This window comes from Rhinolophus sinicus, chromosome 4, assembly GCF_057876585.1.
Source record: "Rhinolophus sinicus isolate RSI-liver-muscle chromosome 4, RSI-T2T, whole genome shotgun sequence".
Classification (NCBI taxonomy): Eukaryota; Metazoa; Chordata; class Mammalia; order Chiroptera; family Rhinolophidae; genus Rhinolophus; species Rhinolophus sinicus.
In genome coordinates this window covers 11,609,860-11,624,365 of record NC_142504.1, presented here as the reverse complement: position 1 = coordinate 11,624,365, position 14,506 = coordinate 11,609,860, and the positions used below count along the sequence as shown (strand labels likewise).

The window sequence follows — 14,506 nt, the reverse complement described above, 5'->3', positions numbered from 1 at the left end:
TGCAAAAACCTGAACACAAGTGGTAAGATTATACTAGTAGTTAGCACATGTACATCCCTCACTGGGAGCCAGGCTGTATGATGTCCTCTATAGTTTACTTATATAAATTTGTTGATGTGTCACAATAATGTCTGAGAGATAGATATTACTATTGTTCCCATTTTACAGATAAGCAATTTGAAGCACAGAGGAGCTCAGTGGTTTGCTTGAGGCCCCTAGGCTAACAGCTCTAGCAAAATGGTCACAAGTGCACCACGATAAATGTCAAAAGATAGAGTTTAATTGTCCTCGGATCAGTTGCAAAAGCCGTTTGCCCTGCAGAGCCTGGATCCGAGACAGCCTGGGAATGTTGGTGACCGGGTTATCCTGAGCCACGTGGGTGGCTGGGCTAAAAGTGCCCAGGGTCCATCCTTAGGGAGGGGAGCATCTAACGCCAGGTGGCCAGACCCTGTCCTGTGAGACTGTCACTGGCAGCTTGGGGGTCCAGAGGAGGGAGGCAGGCAGGACCAGGAGGAGGGCAGCAGCTGACAGGGCAGTGGGGGGCAGACCCAGCGGCGCATCCCCGGGGGCAGAGGACCCATGCCTGTGGCCCAGAGCAGTACCAGATTTGGAGCAGGTGGCCTAAGACTGTAAACTCGGAGTGCTGTCCAGGAAGGGTGCCAGGAGGGCCTCAGGAGATCACCACCCTGTAGGGCAGGAGGTGATCCCTGAGGTCCCCAGTTCAGGTAGGAGAGTGGGAAGGCCAGGGCCTGGGGGCTCCCAGATTCTAACTCGCTGGTGTGTCTGTGTCAAGTTGGGCAGGGGTGGACTGTAGGGCGGGGAGAGTGAACAAGTGAGGACAGCAGTGGGCAAAGAGAAGATATCTTAAAAGTTCTCATCACAAGAAAAAAAAATTGTACCTATGAGTGGTGATGGGTGTTAACTAGACTCACTGTGGTGTTCATTTTGCATATATACAAATATCGACCCATTATGTTGTGTGCTTGACACTAATATACTGTTGTATATCCATGATATCTCACAATAAAGGGAGGGCAACCATGGGAATCTAGAATTCTGGGACTAGCTCCATGGGGGGCTGGTGTTGAGAGCAACCCAACGCCTCCACCCTGCCCCTGGGCTGGGACCACACCTCTCTTCTGGCTTGCCACAGTGTTAAGCAGCTTGGTGACAAAGCAGAGAGCTGGGGCCTGGCTGGGCAGGGGCCGCTGCTCCAGCACGGTGTCAATCCAGTGCGGCTGTGGCTGCAGAGCTGTCCTTCCAGCGAGCAGGGGTGAACATCCTCATGTGAGCGTGTGTGCGCACGCGTGCACGTGTGCCTGCACGTATGTCTGTGTGAGCACCTGTGCCTGCATCCGATGCCTAAAGGATCGAATCGCCTCTGTGTAGCCGAGTGCCTCTGCACCAGGAATGTGTGTAACGATTATTATGTGTGGATCGGTAATCTGATCAACATACCTGAATGTATAAATTGCGGTGTGATTGCGGCTGCAAACATCTTTGTTCTCTGTTCTGGAAGCATGCTTCTGCATTGCTGAGAAGGAGGGAGGGACCGAGGGAGGGAGGGAGGGAGAGAGAGAGAGAGAGAGAGAGAGAGACTGTCAGCTCCTGAAGGAATCTCCCTTTGTGTATTCCACACATGGCTGTTTGTATCAATACCTTCAAGTGGGTGCCCTGGGGATTAATGTCTCTAATTTGTCTCTGTGGGGATGACATGTCTTTATGCTCTTCTCTGTGGACCTGTTTCTGTGTGTGTGTGTGTGTGTGTGTGAGAGAGAGAGAGAGAAAGAGGGAGAGAAATCAGCCTTCCCTTAAAACAGAAACTCCTTCTCTGCTCGCCCGCTTTATGACCCTGCTCTACGTGAGAGTGACCTGGAGAGCTTTAAACACCACAAGGCCCGGGTCCCAGCCCCAGACAGGCCGACTCAGTTGGGCAGCGGTATTTTTAAACCCCCCTCCGTGGTTCTGAGGGCAGCTCAAGTTAAGCGCCAGGCTGATAGGTTGCAATAGGTCTTGGAACCAGGGTCAAGGGCAGGAGGCGGTGAGTCTCCATTTGGGGGAGCCCAGTCCTGAAGGAGGGGTAGGGAGTGCCGTTGCCATCTCAGGATGTCGCTGAGAGCAGGGAGCTCTGACTTCATCTGCGTGTTTGTCCCTTTTCCTAGGCGTCCTCCTCCAGGAAGCTTGCTTGCCCCGTGTCCCAGGGCAGAAGCAGCGGCTGGCTGAGGGTTCTGGCACCTTGTTGGGAGTACAAGGGAGACAGCCCTTAGGAAGGAGCACTGTGTCCACTGGAGACACAGGCCGAGGCCTCATCGCCCACCTGTGGCTCCTGTCTGGAGTACCTGTGCCTGAGGTGGCCATGAGGCGGGCCAACGAGGGAGCTGAGAGGAATCCCTTTCCTCTCCCCGTAGAAAGCTGACCCCCAGAAGCAAAGGGTCTAGATTGTGGCCCAGAGCCCAGGCCCAGGATGCTGCTGAGGCTGCTGGCACCTGTGCCAGAGGGGCTGATGGAGGTGCTGCTGGCTCCTGGCATTGTTCTGGGTGGCGGCCTCCCTGTCTCCACCTCTCACCAGCCTGTGGCCTGACGTTGTCCTGTATGTGGGAGAGTGAGCTCCAGCCTTGGAGGCCTTCTGCCTGCTGCGAGAGGTGGGCGGGCATTCCTCTGTTCCAGCCAGGCAGGTCAGACAGGAGCTCAGACTCCCCAGGGAGAGTGGAAGTGACTGAGCCCCAGGGCCAGGTCATGCCAGAGGCAGCCTGTGACCTCCAGGGGTGTGGAGGACCCTGGGAGGAGGGGCAGAGACCAAAGCCTGAGTGTCTGGCACAGCCGGCGCCCACGGGTGCTGGGGCCAGTGCTTCCCCAGCCTGCACAGTCCTTCCTGAACCTCGGGAGAGGCTGAGCCCGCATCCCCTGGCCGCCTGGGCTCCCCAGAACTCCTCTCAGAGACACCTGGGGCCTCTATCAGCAGCTCTGAATGGGCCCTGAGCAGGGAGAGTGGCAGGTGGGTAAGATGGGGCTCCTTGCATTGAGCCTTCCTGTGGCTGGTTTTCTTTTGCCTTTTTGGGTGCTTTTTTGTCACCCAATTGAGCTTAGAGAAGCCCAGGGAAGTTTGGAGAGGCAAGGAGAGAGGGAGGGAGGTGTGGGTGGAGAGAGAGCCTGGGCACAAAGGCCCCCAGGTAACGGCTGCTCTGCCCACTGGTGCAGGTGTGCGAGGACCAGTGGTCCGGGTGCAGCCCCCTGGGCCTCCTGAACCAGGCGCCTGTGGCTTAGTGGGGGTCCTGACATGGGCCTGCTCAGTCTTTTAAACCACTGAATAGTAATAAAAATAATTTAAAAATTACTGTGTAGTATTCCCTTGTACAGCTATGCCAGGGCCCATTAAAGGTGCCTGCTTGATGCGTGCTTTGTTGCCCTATTTTTTTTTTTTTTTGCTGTTGATGCCATTTTAAATGATGCTGCAGTGAATATCCTTACATATGCTTCTTTTTGTTATTTCTCTGGGATAGAGACCCAGATATGGAACTGTGGGATTGAAGGAAATATGCGTTAGTGATGAGTGTTAGAAGCGGACCAGACGCCTCCCCTGGGGATGTGGTCCCATGGCCCCCCCACTGGCCCCCCTCCCTGTCATCCCCTCTATCGCTGGTCCTCGAGGACCTCCCCTCTTGGAGCTTCCGCCGCTCCCTCCGAGGCCCAGGCACACGCTTCAGCAGCTACTTCGTATGTCGTATGTCGTGGAGGTAAAGGTTTTGTCCTGGTGGCCCAGTGGGCTGAGGCAGGGTGAGAGGAGACTGTGTTTGTTAGGCGACCAGGCTGGGCAGCTGAAACAAAGAGGCCCTCTCTGAGGGAGCAAGTGAGAAATGTGGTTCTTTCTCACGCAGCGGCCTGGCCCCATGAGCTCACGCGGGCATCCTGTTTCCTTTCCGAGTGTTGCTCCCCACACCTCAGGTGTGCTCCTTGCTGCACTGTCCAAGCCAGGTCGGGCCTGGCGTTTGGGAGGCCGCAGGAGCAGAAGTGGCGAGTGTCCATGCCTTACGGACACGTGGTGCGGAAGTTGCCCACTTCACTGCCACCCTCATTCCATAGGTGGGAACTTCCTCACATGCCCTCACCTGAGAGCAAGCGGCACTGGGAAATGCCCTCTCCAGGTGGGCACACATGTGACAGCTAAAACTCTGACACTGTGGAGAGAGATTTGGGGAGAAAGCCACGCAGACCATCCCAGGGGTCCGAGGGGGGCCTGAGCCAGTGTGCTCCCCACTGGATCCCCTGTGCTTAGCACTGAGTAGATTCTCAGCAGATGTGTGTGGGGCAGAAGAATCAGAACAGCATGGACCAGAGCACGGCGTGGCTCGCCTTGGAGGCTGAAAGCCTTGCTGCCCGTGGGGGAGGGGTCAGGAGGAAGGGCAGGATGTCCCTGCCCCACTCTGCCCCTGGACCCGCAGGACTCATGCCTTGTCTTTCTCTCTAGCCCCTGACACCGTGGGGCTGCTCTGAGTGGGAGGTGAGCAGTGCTGGCCCGAGCCTCCTTCTGGGCTGAGAAGCGTCATGGCCAGCGTCATCGTGCAGGCCGCCCTGGTAGCTCTCCTCCTGCCCATGGTAAGGACCCAGGACCATCCCCTCCATGGCCAGCTGCAGCCCCAGGCTCACCTGAGCCCCGCTCAGAGCACCTGTGTCTTTTGTGTGCCCTTAGTCAAGCTCAGTGCTCTTGGCTGATATCGCTGCCAGCCAGCATCTTAGAATGAGAAAGGGTGCCCCTTCCTCAAGTCCCTCCATTGATTTGACCAGAAATTGTTACACAGTTTACAAATCTATTACAAGTGTGACATGTGTGGCACCCTTTAGAGTTGTGCAGTATACAACCTGCTCAACTGTATGCAGGGGCCCTGACCAGGGCTGCAGAAGGCTCTTTTGATCCCAGTCCCCAGCCCACAAGTCTCTGGCGCGTGAGAGCTCAGAAGCCCATTCTCTGCTCATGTCTCTCCCAGAACAAGGAGGGTGGGCGGCCCCTGCCCTTCACGCTGGGGATTTAGACCAGCAGTGGATGCAGCTGTCTTCAGAGCCCTGGATGTGTGTCCTGCCTCTGCCCTGCCGTGTGACCATGGACAGGCCCATCCCTGGGAGCTGCCTGCGCATCTGTGAACAGTCCGGGCTGGACTGGATCCCTGAACACTGCCCTTGGCAGCTCAGATAACCTATGCCTGCCTCTACTTGCCCACATCCCCTTAGAGAACCATTCCTGCCATGGAGTTTTGAGAATAATGCATGCGCATAGGAAAGTGCTATATATATATTTGCTGTTATCATTATAAGACATGGAAACTAAGACCCAGGAGGGGTTGGGTTCCCCCAAGGCCACAACTTGAGTTGAGGAAGAGCCCTCATGGTATCTAAGACAAGTGGATGTGAGGCGCCTGCTGGCCCGGAAGCCCCTCTGTCACCATCCTTTTCCTGCTTCTGCCCCACCCCCACCTCTTAGGGAGCCGCTCTCATAGCTGAGTGTCCCTGCTCCCTCCCACCGTCCATCCCCCGCTTCCCGTGTTCCCCACAGATCCCCGCCATGCACTCCGACTGCATGTTCAAGAAGGAGCAAGCCACGTGTCTGGAGAAGATCCAGAGGGCAAATGACCTGATGGGCTTGAACGACTCCTCCCCAGGTGAGTAGTTGGTGAGGAGGGCGTGGCATTTCCAGCGTATCAGGCCAGCCTTTAGAACTGGTGTCCCAGCCTCCAGCCTCCTGGTAGAGAACAGCGGAGGGTACTGCTCCTGGGGTCCTTCAGAAAGTCCTTTGGGGAGATGGAGTCCTGGATCTGCTCTGAGCAGTGACACTGGGGTGGCCCTCCTGGGGACAGCCTGCCCTGGGTGCGTCACCCTGGAAGGGGCTGTTCTGTGTGGCTGGATGTGGCCCCCTTCGATCCCGCAGGTGCTGGGATAGAGCTGGCCTCTGGGCCAGCCAGTGGCTGTCAGAGCTCGTTGGCAGGCAGCCTGGGTCTGGTGGCAGCAGGGACACAGCTGTTGTCAGTGCTCAAGCTGGAGGGTACCTGGTCAACTCAAGGCAGAAGGTGTGGGGTCCTTTCCTAGCTCCTCTGCTCACTCCACCAGAAGCCAGAGAACGCCTTGACAGCCGCGGAAAGCCCGGTCCGAAGTGCTCTGCTGCTGTGCTTCTTTAGCGGCTGCCGTTAGCATGGGGAGGGGGCTGCCTCCTTGAGCTGGAGGGGACCAAGCACTGCAGGCCAGTAAGCAGCCTTAGCTCTCCTCCTCAGGTGCTCATAACACCCCTGATCCCAATGACAACCCAAAATGTCTCGCTACATTTCCAAATGTCCCAAGGGAGTGACGTGGCCTCTAGCCAAGAACCAGGGGTCCTGTGTAACCCCCTTCTCCTAACTCCCCCATTGTGCGGATGGGACACTGAGGCCCACAGGGAAAGGTACCCTTGACTTCCTGACCCCCAGTGGGGCCAGGGAGAGGGTCTGTGTGAGAAGTTGGGGATTTGGGGGTAGGGGCATCTCTGGAGGCCTTGCCAGCTTCACTTATGCCTTTGTAGCTAGGGGGTGGGGCTGTCTGCCCAGACTTGAGGAATCCTCTTTTCCCTCCAGACCCTCCTCGTGCACAGGGAGCTCTTCTGAGCACCATCTGTTTAAATACTTGATTCATCTGCAGCCCAGTTATGTGTAACGGTCCCTCCGGGCCAAGCTTCCCGGCCAGTCAATGAACATTAACTGGTAATGGAGCCGCTCCTCGCCATGCTGGCCTTTTCCTCCAGCCAAGCTCTGGCTCAGCCCTAACTGAGGCTGAAAGTGGATTCCAGGCCATACAAGCCAGGGAAACTGAGGCAGGAGGCCCAAATGGGTGACCAGTTGCAGGAAACCAAAACAATGTGTGGTACAAGGTTCTTGTTTAAGGGATGGGAAAGTGTAGCCCCGATATCCTGCCTCCCAGCCCAGGGCCACTGTTCCTGCATCACAGGTGGCAGATGCATTTGGGGTTGAGAAATAAGAAACATGTAGGAGGGAAGAGTAGAGATGAGAGGTGGGATTCATTGCACAGTTGTTTATGGAGCCCTGGGTTCAGAGAGCGCAGGAAGGCATGTGCCCCCAGGCGTGTCTTGGCAGACAAGTGAGTGAGACAGAGGTGAGGATGGAACCCTCCCAGAAGGGGGCAGGCCAGTGCTGGGGGGGGGGGGCTCACCCCCAGGTATGCTCAAGAGAAGAAAAAAGGAGTTCTGGGAGATTCAGGGAGAAGCTGGTATTTCAACCAGATCCTTGGTTCTCAAACCTGGCTGCACATCAGAATCTCCAGAAAAATGTACTCACGCTACAGTCCAAACCAGTTAAAGCAGGGCCTCAGTCCGTCATAGTCACTATGAATTTTAGAGACTGCCCAGGAGATTCTGAAGAGAAGCTGGGCTCAGAATCCCGGAGCTTAGCCTTGGGGATGAGGAGGCATTTGACAGCAGGTGAGAGCTGAGGGATGGATGGATGGGGAAAAGATTAGGCTGAGGGAACCACAGCAGCAAGAGGTGTGGGGGAAGGGAGTGAGTAACTCCTGGCATTTGTAACCCTGAATTGGAGCGGGTGGGGTGGGCCAGATAGCAGGTATGGCTGACGGCCCCAGGAATAGGTATCTGTATGTTCCAGATTCATCTCCACTGGAGTTGGAGGTAGGAGGGGATACCAGTGGGTGGTTTCCACTGGGCTGGTATCCCTCCAGTGTCCCCCAGCACCCTACCTGGTCCCCCTCTAGCCCATCCTCAGGTGCCCTGTGAGTCAGGGCCAACCACAGGTCATCCCCCCGTTCCCTGCCAAACCTGAACTTGGGTGAGGAACCCCAAGCCTATGGAATAAATTCACTCACCCACCCATTCATTCTCACTCGCTCATACTCACTCACTCACTCATTCACTCACTCACTCACTCACTTATCTCCTCACCCTTAAACTCGCTCATTCAACTCAAGTGACAAGCTGGAATTTTAGGTGTCTGGCCCAGGTGAAGTGAGGGCAATGCCTCAGGTAGGAATCTATAGAAAGAGAGGTTTGCACTCTCATAGTCCTGATTGCAGTTCAGAGACTAGTGCCAGTGGGGGGAGGTGGAGCTGGTGCTGTGGAATCCAGTGGAGGGGAAAAGCCCTTCCTGTTGAGCAGGGTGAGTGTAGGTAGTGAGATCTGGGATGGCTTCAAGGAGGAAGGGGCATTCAAGCTCAGCGTGGAAGACAGCATGGAGTCTTCTGGAGGCAAGAGAATAGCCCTCCTCTAACCCTGAGTGCTCAGAGCAGAGAGGACGCTGCACCCTCCCGTGGTCTACCCAAAGAGAGGTTCCCCCACCTCTCCCTTTGCCTCCACTTTGTGTCATAGGGTGTGGCTCTATAGGAAAGAGCTGAGACCTAGTTAAGCAGAGTCAAAAGACAGCTATCACGTGGAAAGGAAGATGACACTCTGGGCCCAGCTAGACCACCATCTCCTTGGCCCTTTCCTGCTCTGTGCCTCAGAACCTCTGCTGTTAAAATGAGGGGGTGAAATAGATCACGTGAATAGCCAGCACTTACATAGACTTACCACATGCCAGGCACTGACTAGTGCTTTTTCCTCGCACTGCAGAAACCTAGGGGGCAGACTCTATTATTACCCGTTTTACAGGTGAGAAAACTGAGGCACGAGGAGGTTATGTACCTTGCTTAAAGACAGTGCAGCAAGAGGCAGAGGTGGAACGTGTATTCAGGTGGTCTGTGCCCTCGACCACTGGGATGCACGGCCTTAGAAGATGACCCACTCTGAGCCTCAAGTGCAGTTTGGAACAGGCTGGAAAGGCTTTCTGGAAGAGTGAAAGGTCATGTGGTAGAGGAAGTTGAAATGAGGCTGGAGAGAGGAGTTGGGAAGGAGGGCCCTAAGTGTGCCCCCAGAGGCCTGCACTTTGCTTGGCTATGCAAGTGCCAAAAAGTGTTTATGTGTCTAAGGGCCAGGAGAGCGTGAGGCTGTGACCTGCTTGGCTGGGTCACCCAGGCCCCAGCTCCAACACAGCGGAAGGAGAGGGGCAGGGCAATGGGAGGCCAAGGAGGGTCCAGCTCTGCTTGCTTCAGGCCCGTGGTCTGCAGGGGCTTTCCACTGAGTCCAGCACTGTCACGTGACACACAGAGGGATGATGAGGCCAGAGGCTGGGCAGCACCTTTTCAAGGGGACTTCAGAGCAGATGGCCTCTGGGCACCTTTCCAGTGCTGAAGTTCTGGGAGAGGGTTGGCCATGCTGCCAGCTGCCAGGTGAGGGTTTGCTAGGGCCTGAGAGGAGCCTCGGCAGGTCCTTGGGGCATCCTTGAGTTCAGGTTAAACATGCTGGGTCCATCTCATTGTGCTGAGTAGTGCATTAGGGCTCCTGGGAGCATTATGGATGCCCTGCCCAGACCAACAAGGTCAGCGTTGTTGAGGGTACGCGGTAAAAGCCTCCAGATGATTCTAAAGTGTATCCAGGTTTGAGAACCACTGGTCTGGCTGGAGAAGAGCCTCCCCTGGGGAGCGTGTGCCATCTCCAGCCAGAAAGCAACCCACAGGGCACAGGTAAACCAGGCTGGGAGCCAAGAGTCAAATTGGAGTGTAGCAAAGCATCAGCAGTTGTGCGTTCTGTTATTAATCTGTGCTTGAGGTGCATGGAGAGTGGCCAGCCCTCCTGCTGCACCCCTTCTCTGCACCTCCCCTTCCCCTTCTGTCCCCAAGCACACACACTGTGCACAGAACGCTAGCCATAGGTCAGCCAATGGCCCTGGAACACACTGGAGAATGAAAAAAGAAAATATGTTCCAATGACTGTGAGTGTGAGCTCCCAGCAATGCTTTTACATATTTTTAGGTATTTATATATATTTTGTATATCTCCCGTGATCCTTTAATGCGAATAAAGTGAGTGTGTTGGAAGGAGGACGCTGATCTGTTAGAGATGAGGTGTGTCCACGGCCTGTGGTTGGGGGGACGGTCGGGGCTCCTGGGAAGGCACCTGTACCCTTCAAATCCTTGTCCCTCACTGGTCAAATCTTGGGACCTCCACCCCTCAGGGAGCATCGAATGGTGATGGGTTTTGTGGCTTTCAGAGTGGAAGCCAAGAGACAGAGGCACAGGAGCCGAGCAGGCAGGAGGAGGGGGCAGAAAATATGGGTAAGGTAGTGGAGAGTGGAGCAAGCTTTCTGACTGGGTAGTTTTGTCTGCAACACCCTTGGCATGTTTTAAGGATGTTATTGCGACCGCTGTTGAGGAGAAATATTAGTGGTTTGGTCCCTCATTCCAAACTCCTGAATCCTAAAAGGGATTTGAGACAGCACCGAGTCCAGCTCTGTCACGTGACACACGGAGGGCCCGAGCCAGCTCTGGGACAGGACCCAGGTCTGCCACCCCAGTGGGGGCTGGCCTTTGTGCACAAGCGCTCTTGTGTCAGAGAGAAGGAAAAGGCTCCTGTGCGTGGGAACCTGAATCTCCACTCCTGAGGGTCCCCAGGCCCTTGCAAATCACAGGCACTGCCTGCTGGGCGGGCCGCTTTTTCTCTCTGCTCAGTCCAGGCGGCCTGCCTGCCTAGTGTGCGTCCAGCCAGCATCTCCTCTTTGCAGGCTGTGGACTTCCACCAGCCTGGAGGCCTTCCCTGCATTTATGAAGGGCTGGTTCGGTGTGGTCCTCCTTGGGAGGACTCTGGAGAAGATGGAAGAGGGAGGGAGGCCTGTAGCCGCCTTGGTGGGGGCAGAAGGAAGGAGGCTTGTAAGGAAGAGGAGGAAGCCTGCTCATTGCTATTCTGACCCAGCCTCCGAGGCCTGTCCAGGGTGCACAGGGCCTCATCTGAGGCCCCAGCTCCACCCTCACCAAAACAGGAAAGGCCTGGAAGAGGGGAACCACTGCAGGGCTGGGCTCAGGCTCCCCATCCTTGGAGCGAGATCAGCTTCTTATCTGCATATCTGCTGAGACTGAACAAGCGCCCAGCATGGGCAAGAAGTGGGGTGCAGGGACGCTCACTCTGAGGCCCTCGCGCCCCAAATCTGACTGGAACCTGCGTTTGAACTTCCCAAAGGCTTGTTAAGGCACAGATTGCCGGGCCCAGCCTCTGGGTTTCTGACTCAGTGGGTCTGGCTGGGGCCAGGTCATCTGCATTTCTGACAAGTTCCGAGTGGTGTTCCTGGTCTGGGGTCCTCACTTGGAGAACCACTGACCTCTGAGGGGAGGGCCACAAAGTTAGCCCCCCTTGCCCCCCACGGAGCTCACAGCTTGCCCTCATTTCACAAATCAGAAACATTGGCTGTAAAGGAAATTTCAGGAAATTGAATCATGTTTTACCCTTGAATTGTATGCTAAAATGAGGGGTCTGTTCTAACAGTACCCGGCCTCCTCGGGTGGCTTTTGAAAGGGAGAGCTGCGCCTTTGTCTGATTCCCCTCAGTGCCCCGGTCTCACTGTGGGCTTTGAACACCGAGTGGAACTGCACAAAATCATCACTATGACAACCTGAGATTAGCTCCTTATTTTGTTCCAGTCGAGGCTAATGGCTCTTGCGTTCTCTCTGTTCAGCCTGCCCAAGTGGTCTTTCCCCCTCCTGTTGTCACAAGGTGCTGCCTCTCCAGGGCTGCTTTGTATAGTGTCTTAGTGGGAGCATAGCCTTCTCCCCCTAACCAGGAATCCCCCACGCCTGAATTCCTCTGACCACATTCCACGGAGGCTTTTGGTGGGACAGGCTGAGCCAGGAGGGCACAGGCAGACGCAGTGTAGAATTGGGGTACAACCAGAAGGGAATAGGGGGGATTGGGCTGTCCAAGTAGAGAGTTCTCCCAGGGATTTCTGATCTCCTCTGCTAGGAGAAGAAGAGGAGGGGAACTTTTTCAACCTCTCAGCAGTGCCGGATGCACTTGACATCTCCCCCTTGAGGCATGTGTTCCTGGCTGCTGTGCCACGAACCTCTCTCAGTTTTCCTTGTGTTTCTGGACACCCCTCTTCAGTCTTCTTTGCCAGCTCCTCTTCTGATGTTGGCATTCCTCCTTCTGTTGGGGCCAGTCCCTCTTCTCTTTTCTTCTCCAATCGACGCCTTCTCACTGGACATGTCACCCAGCTGCATGGTGCTACATAGAGTTCCTGTGCTGACCACTCCCCATTCTCTCTCTCCAGTTCTCACTTCCCCTGTGGACTCCACACTTTTATTGAACTGCCTAATTGAAATCCAGCTCCTCTTGGCTCTTTGTCCTATCTCAAACGAAACATATCCCAGACTAAACTCTTGACTTCTCGCTTGCCTAATTCCCCCCACTGTTTGGCAGAGGTCAGGGGAGGGCGGAAGGGCTCGATTTGGAGCCGTGGCAGCAGAGATGGAAAGCAGTTCCATGTAGGAGAGTCTGGAGGTGAATGTTAACATAGCTCAGTCCTCCCCACTGTGACGAATGGCTCGTGCATCCATCCAGCCAGCCATCCAGACAGTCAAGCCAGAAGCACAGATGCCATCGTACGTGCCTGTCTCCCCTTCACCGCATTCGCCAGGCAGCGTAGACTGTGCTGCCATAACAGACAAAGCTTGTCATGTCAGAGACTTAGCACAATAACATTTAGTGCTTGCACGTGTCCCAGGCCAGGGTGGTCACCAGAGACGGGAGGTGGAGAAGGTCTCCACGTGGTCATTCAGAGATCCAGGCTCCATTCATCTCGGGGCACTGCCACCCTCTGTGGCCTCCGAGGACGCTGCAGTGAGGAGAGAAAGCAAAAGGGTGTGGAGCCTGGTGGGCATGTCTTTGAGACTAATCCATCACTTCCCTTCATCTACCATTGGCGAGAACTCAGTCATGTGAGATGGGGGAGCACCAATAGTCCCTGGCACATTTGTCGCCCGTGTCCAGCCAGTCTGTCCCCAGGCCCTGACAGTCCTGCCTCCAGACTCTTCCATGGAACTCCTTTTCATCTCTGCTGCTACGGCTCCAAATCGAGCCCTTCCGTCCTCCCCTGACCCCTGCCATATCCTAACAGACACGTCCCCATGTGTGCTTTCCTGCTCTTGAAATCGATTGAATCCGATCATGTGACTCCTTGTCTTAAAATGCACCTGTGGGAAGCAGAATAATGCCCCCACAAAACATGCCCCCGTCCTCATCCCCAAGACTGCGAATGTGTCACCGTATGTGGCAAAAGGGATTTGGCAGGTGGGATTAAGTTAAGGGCCTTATGATGGGAAGAGTGTCCTGGATTATCCAGGTAGATTCAGAATAATCACGAGGGCCCTTATAAGTAAAAGAAGGAGGCAGGAAGGTCAGGGAAGGAGAGAGATTTGGGGGTGCTAGGCCACGGACTTTGCAGATGAAGAAAGGGGCCACAAAGCAAGGAATGTGTCTGGCCTCTTGAATCTGGAAAAGACAAAGAAACAGATTTTCCCCTAGAGCTTCGAGAAGAAACACGGTCCCGCTGACACCTTGATTTTAGCCCAGTGAGACCCATTTCAGACTTCTGACATCCAGAAATGTAAGGCCTGTGTCATTTTAAGCCACTAAGTTTGCTTGGTTACAGCAGCCATAGGAAAGTAATACACCATCCAGGGGCTTCTCTTAGCATTTAGCATAAAACCCCAAATCTTTCACACGACTGCCAGGCTGTAAGTTCTGTGCAAGGAAGAGAGTGGGGCTGTTTTAGTCACCCCTGTATTGCTCTGTGGTGTCTGACTTATAATAGGTTCTTAATATTTCTTGAATAACTAAATGAGTAAGTAAGAGGGAGGGGAAGGGGAAAATGGGAACTTTTAAGAAGGGTAAAAAGGAAGAGGGTGAGGAGAAAAGGCATCTGGAAATCTTCCCGGCCCAGCAAAACTAAGCTTTGTCGGGACTGGAGTCTGGAATACATGGGGATAGAGAAGCTGAATGCATTTGGTGGGCGTGGAAGGAGAGTACGTTGCTGTCCTTAGTTAGAAAAACGCAAGGATCTCTCAGGAGCCCCAATCCTGTCCTTGTTTCCCCAGAAAGGGTCCCTTGGAGGACTCAGCTTCGTGACCCCTGAGACCAGCACGGGTCCCATCGAGAAGGGGAGAGGAGATAGAGCCTCCGTCTCTTTCCGTCTGGGTCAGGCTGGGAAACAATAACTGCAGGAGACATATGAACGGGGCATTCTGGGAAGCTCTGAGGAGGTGACCCGAGTCTCCTGTGACCCCAGTGACGCAGGCCAGAGGGCTGTGAGCTCCCGAGGGGGTCAGAGACGTTGTCCCCAAAAGGAAAACTCGTTCTCTGCTCACATTTCTGACACTAAATATGTGGGTTTTCCACACCAAGCAATTCTCCAGTTTTCTGCAGACACCAACCAGATGTCCCTACAACTCAATTCAATTCTGACCCAACCCGTCTGGAGTTAGCACAGACCCCACAGGGTCAGGGCTCAGCCTCACAAGGCTGCCCCTTCCCAACTTCAGTCGTGGGTCTGCAGGTTGCCCCCACTTCTGTCTGACTTAGCCACAAATCAGGGATTTCATGACCTCCTCCTTGAGTTCAGTAATTTGCTAGAATGGTTCACAGAACTCAAAGAAACACACTT

General features: G+C 54.8%; 1 protein-coding gene across 7 annotated transcripts in view; it reads left to right on the top strand.

Annotated features, from left to right (window-relative positions):
- Positions 1 to 14,506, top strand: part of ADCYAP1R1 (ADCYAP receptor type I) — a 73,128-nt gene that overhangs the window by 23,572 nt on the left and 35,050 nt on the right. For all 7 annotated transcript variants that reach the window (XM_019726202.3, XM_074340962.2, XM_019726201.3 and 4 more), the window contains 2 exons: positions 4,466 to 4,593; positions 5,546 to 5,651. In XM_019726202.3, coding sequence (XP_019581761.3) covers positions 4,543 to 4,593; positions 5,546 to 5,651 — 157 coding nt within the window. In that variant the 5' untranslated portion in view covers positions 4,466 to 4,542. The remainder of the gene's footprint in view (positions 1 to 4,465; positions 4,594 to 5,545; positions 5,652 to 14,506) is intronic.